The sequence below is a fragment of the Leuresthes tenuis genome, unplaced genomic scaffold (assembly GCF_036924035.1).
Source record: "Leuresthes tenuis unplaced genomic scaffold, fLeuTen1.0.hap1 SCAF_17, whole genome shotgun sequence".
Lineage (NCBI taxonomy): Eukaryota > Metazoa > Chordata > Actinopteri > Atheriniformes > Atherinopsidae > Leuresthes > Leuresthes tenuis.
The window spans coordinates 2,770,390-2,782,461 of NW_027325371.1; the positions used below are offsets into that span (position 1 = coordinate 2,770,390).

Here is a 12,072-nt window from a genome sequence, read left to right on the forward strand (position 1 = left end):
AATATGTTTTCTGAAATGCTTTTTCTCTGCCTCACTGTTTCTGTCTCTGACAATAGACTATAAACAAAATCCAGTGCTTTTAATACAATTTAGTCCGTACTGTTATGTACCCTCATCTCTCTCTTAACTCTATACACATACAAGCCTGTGTGAAGCAGATTACCTGCTTGTTAAAAAGAATAGAATAATAATAAAAAAATCGGCAAATATGAATTTTATTTTATTTTATTTTATTTTATTTTATTTTATTTTATTTTATTTTATTTTATTTTATTTTATTTTATTTTATTTTATTTTATTTTATTTTATTCAATTCAATTCAATTCAATTCAATTTAATTCCTAAAAGGGCGTGTCTCTGAGGGTAGAGGGATAAAACTCTACTTCCCAGAATGCACCTGGTAGATTGTGACGCAGTTCTGAGATAAAAACATCCTGCCCCAGTTTGACCGTTAGAGACGCTCAAGTAGCAGGTGAAGAGAGTAGTAACCTGAGTGTCACTGCGGGTCGTTTCTCTGGAAATACAAGATTTACTCGCCAAACGATTGGTTCGACAGCCATGGCTGAAAGCGACAACAAAAGCGCAAATGTTTTCGTGAGTATAATATAATGAATTTGATTTTAGTGGCAAATTTTATAGTCTGATTTGTCTGATTACGGGTGGGTTAGCATGAGCTGCTAATCTGACGGCGCTCACATAGCCGATGCGGTTCCTGGATTTATTCACTTAAATTTATACATATAAATATACGTACATATGTTCATTTAGCTTAAACTTTAATTACAAGCGGCGACCAAAGTGTTGCTGCTTGTGTGTGACTGACAGTCGCTGAGGTTAGCTAGCAGGCTAATTAGCCCGTTAGCTTCCTGTTTTAACGCGAACACAAAGATTTCGCTTTAAATGGCGAAAAACGTGCGCTGATACAGCTAGACAGTAGATTTTTAAAGCTTAAATGGCTGAAATCACGTTGTCGTTGTTGTATTTGATGTCATTTTAAAGCGTGTGTGTTTTGTGGTTCCTGCACCGTCATGTTGGTTTTATCGTTCCTTATCGCCAAAGGCACACACACCCTAAAATGCACTATTAAACCGGAAAAATGGCTCTAAATTCAATTTAAAATGTTTACAGATATAATGAGCCGGCCTGTAACCATAAAGGCACCATCGGGTCGAGCATATGAAGAATAAAACCACTGCTAAATATTTTAAAGGCGCTGATGTGGTATTTTAAACCATCTTTTAATAGATGGATTTTGAAGGTAATTTTCTGTTTGATTTGAAGTGTTTAATTTTGTGGCTAGGCTCAGGAAACTGCCCAGCTGGAGGAGCAGCTGCAGGGCTGGGGGGAGGTGATCCTGGCTGGGGACCGGGTCCTGCGCTGGGAGAAGCCCTGGTTCCCCGGAGCTCTGCTGGGCGCGACCACCGTGCTCTTCCTGTGAGTCTTTACGGAGCTCCACTCGGCACACAGCCAGTCTCACACGTTTCCTTCCCTTTAACAGTGATGCAGATGTCACCACACATCATTAACACCCACTTTCTCGGCTATGTTTCTGTGATGCTCAACGACATGTTTCATTAAACCTTCTTATTACATTTTGAGTCATTTTAAACGAACCGTATTGAGTTGAGTTTGTTGCATCTGCATCAGCTTCTAAATTGTTCTGGAGAATCCTGACATTTGTTTTTGTCAGAATCATTTTAGGCCAAAGTTAAATGCTACATGTAGAATAAAGTTTCTTTGAGGAACTCTTCCTCTCAGATTTGGTTATTTCTTCATGATGGAATCTTTCATCATCCTTGCTTTGCTGAAATATTTAAAACCCGATTATTTTCCTCCTATAACCAGCTATAATAACCAGACTCAGAAGCCATGCAGGGCTTTCCCACATTGTTGAAAACAAGGCGGATTATCGCAGATTAACTTTTAATGAATGAGCGTCTGTTGTGACGTTCTTCTGTTTGTTAAAGCATTTCTTGAATTAAGTTTTCTCCAAACTTAAACCGGAGCATTCTGACTGTTTTTCTCATAATTCTTGGCATCTGTGGAGCGTATTTTAGATGCTCTGCTTGCTTTGTCCTCCTCCTCCAGGCTGGTTTACTACTTGGACCCATCAGTGCTGACCGGACTCTCCTGCTCCGTCATGCTGCTCTGCCTGGCTGACTACCTCGTTCCCACCCTCGCACCCCGAGTGTTTGGCTCCAATAAGTGGTGAGAGCTGCCTGTGTTTTCAGAGGGAAGACTGACATGGTTTCATTTAATTTGTTGAAAATCCAAATGAGGCGGCAGAATTAACTTGGTTCCAGTTTATTTTCGGTCTATCTTGGGTCAAATTCATGACTTTAAGACAAGAGAGCGAGCTGTCATACCTAAGATGGTATCATCTGAAACCAGCCGCATAGGATGTCCCAGAGCGCCGTGAAGCATGCTGAACAACCCCTCGAGTGAGTGTTTAAATGGCAAGAACCAGACACCGGGGGGGGGAGGATAGAGTGACAGCCAGCAGTTGGCCCACTGTGTTGAACGTGCCTCCTCCTGACATCTTTAGCCTCCTGATATATATCAGATATTTAACACTGCGGCACATTCCAGCAGCAGCGAGGATCATGGCGAGTCGTTTTCCTGCGGTTCTCTGAGAAGGTAGCTGCAGGAAATTAGTCCAAACGTCCCAGAGAACAGCTGCTGTCGACCTGCAGAGTGACAGATACTCGCTGAGACTGTGAAGGACAGCTGGAGGATCTGCTGGGGCCGGTTAGATGAGACCCGTCACGGTTCTGCTGGAGGACTGAAATAGGGAGCGATGGCTAAGCAGAAAATGAAGGCAGCTCTCCAGCCGCCCTCATCCAGGGTCTCGCTCTTTTTACAGCACTGTGACATAGAAATGTGGGATGTTTCAGATGCTTTCAATGACTGATTAACAGGGAAACTGGGCCTTAACTCAATTATTTTACTAATCCAGTCTTTAGGGGGAATTTTGGAAAATGTACTCATGTCTACAAAAGGCCTTTGTGATCCAAATAATGAGGCAAAAGTAGTCCCTTTACTCAGTAAAAGCTGCGTTTCCTCAGCAGATACTAAACATCTGGATTATTATTACCTGTAAATGTGGTTCTGGGCTGTGGAAAAGAGGAGTGGACCTTAGTTTATGAGGCTGCAGTTTCTGCACTGCGCCTCGGATAAATCTGCAGCGTGTCATTCTGCGGCTCTGTGAAATCAGGGCGAACCACAGAACTTACTGGGTGCTTTCTGGACCATAAGGCTGAGCTGATCGTCCTTCTGGGCTCGGCTTTAACTGAACAGAAACTCGGGTTTGGTTTTAATCGCCTCCCAAACTGATTGTGTGCAGGACCACCGAGCAGCAGCAGCGTTTCCATGAGATCTGCGGGAACCTGGTGAAGACTCAGCGCCGGGTCGTGGGCTGGTGGAAGCGTCTCTGCGCCCTGAAGGAGGAGAAACCCAAAATGGTACGAATTTAATCCCAGGAATGAGCCGAATCTTCACCCTGCTGCGCTGCAGCAGATGGACTCTTTGGGTTTATTACAACGGGGAGCTTTCTCTGTGCTCCAGATAAAAATATCAGCTGACTTGGCTTAGCTGTTCCACTTAACTGAGCTCAAACTGGGTTACAGGCTGAGATAACCGGGTTTTTCACAGCTCGTCTAATCACATTCCCTTTATTCAGTCTCTGCTGGTAAACACAATCAGGTTTGTTGTTGCATCTGTGAAGAGGAGTCTTTTAAACTCACGAGCCTGGCTGTAACGTGACCTCCCTGCTCTCTGCAGTACTTCGCCTCGGTGATCAGCAGCCTGCTGGCGGTGGCCTGGATCGGACAGCAGGTGCACAACCTCTTCCTCACCTACCTGGTCGGTGAGTATGCTTCAACCGGCAGAAAATGGGCCAAAATGGGTCTTCTTCCTCTAAAGAAAGGAGGGTCACATGATCCACATGATGGCCTTGAATTAATTCTTTAAACAGAAAAGGGGAAATAAGAATTTTCAACCCCAGAGGTTAAAATGTGTTAAATATCCAGACTTCTTGTCCTTTTAAAGGCTGGAGACTGAACAGCTATTCCATCTCACAACAAATCGATACACCTTTCTTGACTAAAGACAAAGTTATTAATCATATTGGAGAAGTTTGACCTCAGAATTTATCAGCCAGAGCCTGGAAATGCTGAAAAACTGCAAAAACTCCTGCTGCTGTGACTCAGAATCACAGCAGTCATGGAGATCAATACCTGGATGACTTGCACAGGGTGTGTTTCATATCAGGGACAAGAGCTGAGGTCATTTATCCCTTCGGGCTGTTTGGAGGAGCTCTGCTGTGGCTTTAAACTGCATTAAAGGACATGCTGAGGCAGGCAGGCGTCTGTCTCCGGTGTTTGATGCCAAACTGAGAGAGAAGAGCTTTTTATTCGGCTCTCAAACTCACACAAAGATAAGAAACATTTAAGGCTGCTTAGAAAGTCCGGAGTAGCTGTATAACGCATGTTCTCCACCACCTTCTCAGGGGCGTTCAAGGTGGAAAGGAACCGCTGGAAAAATGTCCCAAACTGATTTAAATCCCTTTAGAAATGTTCACTGGTTGAACTGCTCAGTTAAAATCTGATTTAACTGTAAGAAAATCCTATTTTTTCCATATCCTGGGCTGATGTTTTCAGTCACATCTGGAATTAATTAACCCGACCTGTAAGTTGTGTAAATTCCAAATTTACAAACATGACCTAAAAGGTGACATATTGTGTAAAAATCCCCTGATTCTCTGGGCCTTAACTCAATTATTTTACTCGGAAAATGTACTTATAAAACCAAACTCATGTCCACAAAAGGTCTTTGTGATAGAAATAATGTAAATGTAATAAATTTATTCAGCCCTTTTACAACAATCTATTTCGGTACCAAAGTGCTTTACAGCAGATAATAAAGAAAAGAATAAGTAGAAAACAATAAAATAACAGTAAACGCAATAAAATAAAATACAGCAAAATTGAATAAGATGATATAAAAGTGTCGCCATTCTACTGGGTATTAAAAGCCATCTGAAATAAATATGTTTTTAGCCCTGATTTAAAGAGGCCCAGGTCAGAAATAATGAGGCAAAAGTGATCCCTTTACTCAGGGAGGTCCAGTAAAAGCTGCGTTTCCTCAGCAGATACTGAACATCTGGATTATTATTACCTGTAAATGTGGTTCTGGGCTGTGGAAAAGAGGCGTGGACCTTAGTTTATGAGGCTGCAGTTTCTGATTCTCATTAAGCGGACTCCACCCCCTTCTGATAAGCCCCGCCCCCTTCTGGTAAGCCCCGCCCACTCTCACACACCCCATTATTTCTCCACAGTGAGCTTCCTGCTGCTGCTGCCGGGCCTGAACCAACACGGCGTCATCTCCAAGTACACAGGCATGGCCAAGAGGGAGATCAACAAGCTGCTGAAGCAGAAGGAGAAGAAGAACGAGTAGGCGGCGGCGTCCCGGGTGAACGGCGGCGGTCTCAGAAAGACGATCCGTGGACTGGGAGGAGGAAGAAAGTTTGAAGAAGAGGAAGCTGGAGGGCAGGAACTGCAGCGAGCCTCCTGCTTTGCGTCGGAAAGCAAACCGCACTTTTGTTTGTTCTCACGTTGGACACATCTAACATTTCCACATTTAACCCTCACCACCTGTAAAACGTGCCCCGGCACCATCTGAAGTCTCACGTGTTCAGCGTCGGTCGTGCGCGTTTCTTAGCGTCATCGTGCTTCGTTTTAAAGTGTCAGTAATGCTTTTAAACCATTCCCTCTACTTAGTGACTACTGAGCAGTTCCCGCAGCATTACGGCATCCTTTTAACCTCCCTGTCCTCAGTGATTATGTATTATTTCGGGGTTTGAGGTGAAAAAAAGGCTGATTATGAACGTTTTACCCTTTTTTTTGTGCTAATTCTGCTTTAGTTGTGAAAAGAAAACTGGATTTAAAGCTCACGGGGGGTCAGATTGTCGGGCTTACTGCTGTACCGCTGCTGCTGGACTCGTGCTTTTAAACCCACAGTGGGGGGGTGTGCGTGTGTGTGTGTGAGTGTGTGTGTAGCTCAGTTCATTCATGTCCTTTTATTGTTATTTTTGTGTTCTTCCTCCTCAGTCTTTGTTTCGACTCCATTCATTTTGTCTTTATTGGAGATCTCAACAGTGAATAAAGTTTGATTTAAATCGGTTCTCGGAGGTGTCTGAAGGTCATTGCTCGCCAGGGTTCTTCTTCTGCTGCTGCTTCTTTTTCTGCTGCTGCTCCTTGTTCTTCTGCTGCTGCTTCTTTTTCTGCTGCTGCTCCTTGTTCTTCTGCTGCTTCTTTTTCTTCTTCTGCTGCTGCTTGTTCTCCTTCTGCTGCTCCTTGTTCTTTTTCTTCTGCTGCTCCTTGTTCTTTTTCTGCTGCTGCTCCTTGTTTTTCTGCTGCTGCTCCTTGTTTTTCTGCTGCTGCTCCTTGTTCTTCTTCTGCTGCTCCTTGTTTTTCTGCTGCTGCTCCTTGTTGTTCTTCTGCTGCTCCTTGTTTTTCTGCTGCTGCTCCTTGTTTTTGTTCTGCTGCTGCTCCTTGTTCTTTTTCTGCTGCTGCTCCTTGTTTTTCTTCTGCTGCTCCTTGTTCTTCTTCTTCTGCTGCTCCTTGTTCTTCTTCTTCTGCTGCTCCTTGTTCTTCTGCTGCTGCTTCTTTTTCTGCTGCTGCTCCTTGTTCTGCTGCTGCTGCTCCTTGTTCTTCTGCTGCTGCTTCTTTTTCTGCTGCTGCTCCTTGTTCTTTTCCTTCTGCTGCTCCTTGTTCTTTTTCTTCTGCTGCTTCTTCTTCTTCCATCCAGCGGGGGAGACTGTGTTTCTGCACGGTTTTGATGTGTTTTCAGCCATTTTCCTCGTGTGTGGGGGGGGTGGCCGTCGAACCCGATGAGCTGAAAGGTGCTAAAAGAATCTGATTCAACATGAAACAAAGATTTTGTGTTTGCTGCTTCCTGGGGAACGATTCACTAAACCTTAAGATATAAACTCCTTCCTCTGATTTCTATTAAAGTTCGACAGAAATGCAGATTTTACACGATGGAATAAATAGAAACTAAATGTTTGTTAAACGACTTCCTCCAGAAGTCCCTTTTAATGCTTTTTAAACTAACTCAGCGGGTTCCCAGCATGCTTTGCTCCTATTAACGTGGGTCTGTTGGAGCTGCAGTTTAAACCTTTCTGAAAGGATGAAGTGAAACGATGCAGCAGTTCACACATTTAACAGAATTCTGTCACATTAACCTGCATCAGAGACACTTTAATGCTTTTAATCAGATGTTTGCGGCTCCTTTGTTCCTTCCTTCCTCTTTCTGAGTGAGTTTAAAACGCTGAAAACTACCAGCAGAAAGTCTCTGGTTGTGTTTCACACTGAAGATACAGTCAAGAAAAAAGACTTTCTTTCAGTTCTTATCTTTTATCAGGACAGCATTTGCATGAAATAGATCATCTGGTCTTTACCACATAAAAATAGATGAATGAAACCTCAAAAGTTCATGACTCAGCTCCTCACACACTGTCATGTGACTGAGGAAGGAACAGAGGACTTCTTGTGTTCTGACACATTAAACTTAGAGCTGAAAGAGGACAAGACAACATGAGCATTAAAGAGAAAATACTGAGTTTTGATCCAAAGCTCCACAGAATAAAAGCTGAACTGGTGACGTTTGTGCAAAAGAAAGTAAAACGAATCAAAGCTCAGATGATCTGAGGGAGCATTCGGGTGTAAATTCAGGAGGAAAGACACCAGCAATGATCTTAGAGAAGCAGCTGCTGCTGCCCATCAGTCTGGGAAGGGTTATAAGGCCATTTCCAGACTATCTGGAGTCCATCATTCTACAGAGAGAAAGATTATTCACAAGTGGAAAACATTCAGGACAGCTGTCAATCTTCCCAGGAGTGGACGTCCCAGCAAGTTCACCCCAAGGTGAAGAAGCCCAGAGCTACATCTCAGACTCTACAGGCCTCAGTTAGCATGCTAAAGGTTAAAGGTCACCCCAAGGTGAAAAAGCCCAGAGCTACATCTCAGACTCTACAGGCCTCAGTTAGCATGTTAAAGGTCAAAGGTCACCCCAAGGTGAAAAAGCCCAGAGCTACATCTCAGACTCTACAGGCCTCAGTTAGCATGTTAAAGGTTAAAGGTCACCCCAAGGTGAAAAAGCCCAGAGCTACATCTCAGACTCTACAGGCCTCAGTTAGCATGTTAAAGGTTAAAGGTCATGACAGCACAGTTAGAAAAAGACTGAACAAGGATGGCTTGTTTGGAAGGGCTGCAGGAGAAAGCCTCTTCTCTCTAAAAAGAACATGGCAGCACAGCTTAGGTTTGCAAAGCTGCATCTGAACAAAGCTCAAGACTTCTGGAACAATGTCCTTTGGACAGACCAGAGCAAAGTGGAGATGTTTGGTCCTAATGCACAGCAGCACGTTTGGAGGAAACCAAACACAGCATATCAGCACAAACACCTCATACCAGCTGTCAAGCACGGTGGTGGAGGGCTGATGATCTGGGCTGGTTCTGCAGCCACAGGACCTGGGCACCTTGCAGTCATTGAGTCCACCATGAACTCCTCTGGATACCAAAGTATTCTAGAGTCAGATGTGAGGCCATCTGTCCCACAGCTAAAGCTGGGCTGAAACTGGCTCATCAACAGGACAAAGATCCCAAACACAGCAGCAGATCTGCAGCAGAATGTGGGAAAAAGAAAAGAATCAAGGTGTTGCAACGGTCCAGTCAGAGTCCAGACCGACATATTTACTGTAGGATTGTAAATGTGTCGTCAGTAGAGTCTGAGCGCCCTGCAGTCCGTCTCCCAGCGCCTCGCCGCCCACAGCACGGCGTTTCTGGTCCTTCTCCAGTTCTTCGCTTCACCAACTGACTTCTTCTGTTCACCTGCACACAGGTGAGTTCATTTGTGTTTAACTTACAAACAGAACAACAGAACTATGACCGTGAAAGGGGGGAACTGCGTCATCATCATGTTGTTTCATATCAAACAGCAGAGATGATCCAGATGTTCTGTTTGCCAGTGTTTTGAACGGAGTGCTGCAGTTCCCCGCCGTGGCCACAGGAGGGCGGTAAAAACAATAAAACGTGTTTAATTCACGGGACTCTCATATGAAATATGAGATGAAATAAAGTTTTTAAAGAAATGAGAGTTCTAACAAACTAAACCTGTAAGAATGTCATGTTGGTGGCACTGTGTTGGTCTGCTGCCGGCCTCAGGCGACCAGCTGTCTGGTACCAGCACCGTGTGCTCGGCTTTGCTGGTGGTCTGGTACTCTGTGGGATCCTGCGGGTTGGTGAGCTCTCTGACGGCCTGGCCACTGCGATACCGAGCCCAGTTAGTCATCTCAGGTTCTGCTCTCTGTCGAGATCCAGATCAACTTTATTAGTCCTAAATGGGAAAATCTGCTGCTGCAGTTCTCCACTGGAGATATAAATGGTAAAATATAGAAATATGAACAGAAATACACACATTAAACACACATTTGGAAATTTAAAGAATAATAAGTAACAGATGATAAGAAATACAGACAAACTAAGTAGTAAAATAGTAAATAAGGTGGCATTGTGTCGCAGAAAGAGATGATTTCCTGTGGTAATTGAGTCTCTTCATGAATGAGCTCCTGTGACCGACCAGCCCGCCATGGAGCAGGTGTTTAGTGCTGTCCTTAACTTGGATAACATCCTCCTTTTCTGAAACCAGCCCCAGAGAGTCCAGTTCCACCCCGACAACGTTACCGGCCCAGACTGCGTCCGCCACCCTGAGCTGAGGATACTCTGACCACCGTGGACCCGAGCATCGTCCGGTACATCCTGAAAGACCCGAAGCCTTTCCTGGAGACGGAGTCCAGTCCAGTTTCCTGTTAATGTGCGCCCCGACACATCTGTAATCCTGAACCAAACGCATGGAAACAGGCGTCCTTTTCCTCCTGCAGTTCCTTCGCCTTTCCCACGTTAAGCTGCAGATGTTTCTGTTCACACAGTCCAGTTTTCAGCCTCATCTCTGGTACCTCCAGCCGCAGCAGGGCCAGATAACCCTGAGATAACCAGCCACGGCCCTCATGCACCCCAGCTTCCTCCTCGAACTATTCCTTCCCTCCGTGATGGAGCAATGGGAGTAAAGTCGATGCTCTTTGTGGGTAAAAACGTGGCTTTTTGCCACCTTACCGGAGCGATGTGTTTGGGCCCGTGAACCTCGTGAGTGTGTGACATCAGCGCGCGCCGCGGCGCCTCGCTGCCGTCGCTGAGGTCCAGCTGGCTCTGACGCTGTGAGGGGAAACTGGGGTCCCTCAGGCGGAAGACGAGAGGACGACCGTCTGCCGACCTGCCGGAGAACCCCTAAGGGAAGAGGAACCAAATCATCCGGTCATATATGAGAGCTTTGCTTGTTTTTATGATGCCATTTAAGGTCCTGGAAGTTTACCCGACCGCACCGCATCAAATCACCTCCGCACGCCCGAGATGGTCAGGTGTGGATTGAGTTCAGAATTGGACTTAATTAAACTAGAAAAGATAAATAATGTGTAAAACTCTTTATGTTGCCACTAAAAAAAAGCTTTTAAAAGACGAGAAACACGGTAATTTTGCTCCTTTTTCAGGGAAGACCCCATCAGACCAGGTCTTAACTTTATCCACTGGGTTAGATTAGTGTATAAAGGCTGCTTTAAAGGGGAACTCCGGTATTTTTAAACCTGGACCTTATTTCTGGCATGAAATACGTTCATCTACTCACAGTTTGGTGAAAGTCGGCGTCCTTCTGAAGATATTTAGATAACTGGAGATCCATATAACGGAGTGAACGGGGCTTAGAGGATGCAGCCTCTAAATAAGGCATTATCTGTCTTTATTTCACCAATACTTTAAGAAGAATGAATGAATGAACGTGTGCTATAGCTCTGTTAGCTCATAGCTGCTGTTATGTGGCTACTTGCAGCTATAGGAGAGCTAACGGAGGGATTTCTACACAGGCACTCTACTGGGACCACTTCATCCAGACAGATAAGTATAAGTATTGGCATCCTCTAAGCCCCGTTCACTCCGTTATATGGATCTCCAGTTATCTAAATATCTTCCGAAGGACGCCGACTTTCACCAAACTGTTCTCTGTGAGCAGATGAACGTATTTCAGGCCAGAAATAAGGTTTAAAAACACCCTTTAAGTAAGTGAAAACTTTATTCTTTCAGTCAACATTTGTACTAAACTAATTTTACATCTGTTGACCACATAAAACCAGGTTAAGATTATGAACCAACAAAGGAGCGTAAATGCTGCTCGAAATCTTTCTTTTTTCCACAGGAACCACATCAGACCAGGTCCAGATTAGAAACCTCGTTATCTAGACTAAATCTTGAGTTTGGATCTAATTTAGGAGCCCACAGCAACAACAACACATGAAAGCACTGACGTGGGCGTGTGTGGTTGTGTAGCAGGACGAGGTGCCCCCCAGGTGCAGGGTGCTCCCATGTAGATGTCTCGGTCTGGAGCTCCTCGGTTTACTTTGACCGTGAGAATGACAGCAGGACAAAATCTGGTCTCGATCCATCATCCGGTCCCTGAAGCAGCAGAACCAGAAACACCATCACCATCGTGTTGTAAGTGCAGGAAAAAGCAGTAAAAGGGAAATATTTTCGAAGAAAATAGGGTTGAAATACATTTCTGAGGCTCAGTTTGTGCTAAAAACACGTTGACGTAACATTTGTCTGTGTTTATACAATTCAAGTCGATAATTCTTCATTCGCCCTGGAAGGGAAATTATACGGTGGCAGGATTGATTACTATTAAAGATCAGCTGATGTTAGATAGTTAACTAAATAAAATATAAATCAGCTGACAAACATGTAGAAAGCTGATGTGTAGCAGAGAGGAAGCTGTTAGAGTTGTTCCTGCAGCCAGGTCTCTGCCTGATATTCCTGCTGTGTCCTCATCAGGGCTCCAAGCTCGTCCATTTTATCCACCAGAGATCTCACATTTCCCCTGATGATCAGGGGAAGAAATGTTTTAAACTTCCTCCTTTTCCTCCATTTTTTTCCTGCTCTGCATCCCGGACGTCTCCTCTTTCAGCTCATCTTG

At 44.5% G+C, this 12,072-nt stretch overlaps 1 protein-coding gene across 1 annotated transcript; it reads left to right on the top strand.

Moving 5' to 3' along the window:
- The first annotated feature begins 446 nt into the window (after window positions 1-446).
- Window positions 447-6,181, top strand: arl6ip1 (ARL6 interacting reticulophagy regulator 1). Its single transcript, XM_072369201.1, has 6 exons — window positions 447-594; window positions 1,301-1,434; window positions 2,089-2,208; window positions 3,344-3,461; window positions 3,781-3,865; window positions 5,336-6,181. The coding sequence occupies exons 1-6, from the start codon at window positions 559-561 to the stop codon at window positions 5,452-5,454; spliced, it is 612 nt and encodes a 203-aa protein (XP_072225302.1). The 5' UTR covers window positions 447-558; the 3' UTR covers window positions 5,455-6,181.
- The last annotated feature ends 5,891 nt before the right edge of the window (window positions 6,182-12,072 follow it).

What these genes read in the sequence shown, in the direction of transcription:
- arl6ip1 (XM_072369201.1), top strand. Translation starts at nt 559, where the DNA reads ATGGCTGAAAGCGACAACAAAAGCGCAAATGTTTTC. An exon ending in AGGAGGAGAAACCCAAAATG is followed by an intron (nt 3,462 to 3,780) that starts GTACGAATTTAA and finishes TGCTCTCTGCAG; the next exon opens with TACTTCGCCTCGGTGATCAG. An exon ending in CTTCCTCACCTACCTGGTCG is followed by an intron (nt 3,866 to 5,335) that starts GTGAGTATGCTT and finishes ATTTCTCCACAG; the next exon opens with TGAGCTTCCTGCTGCTGCTG.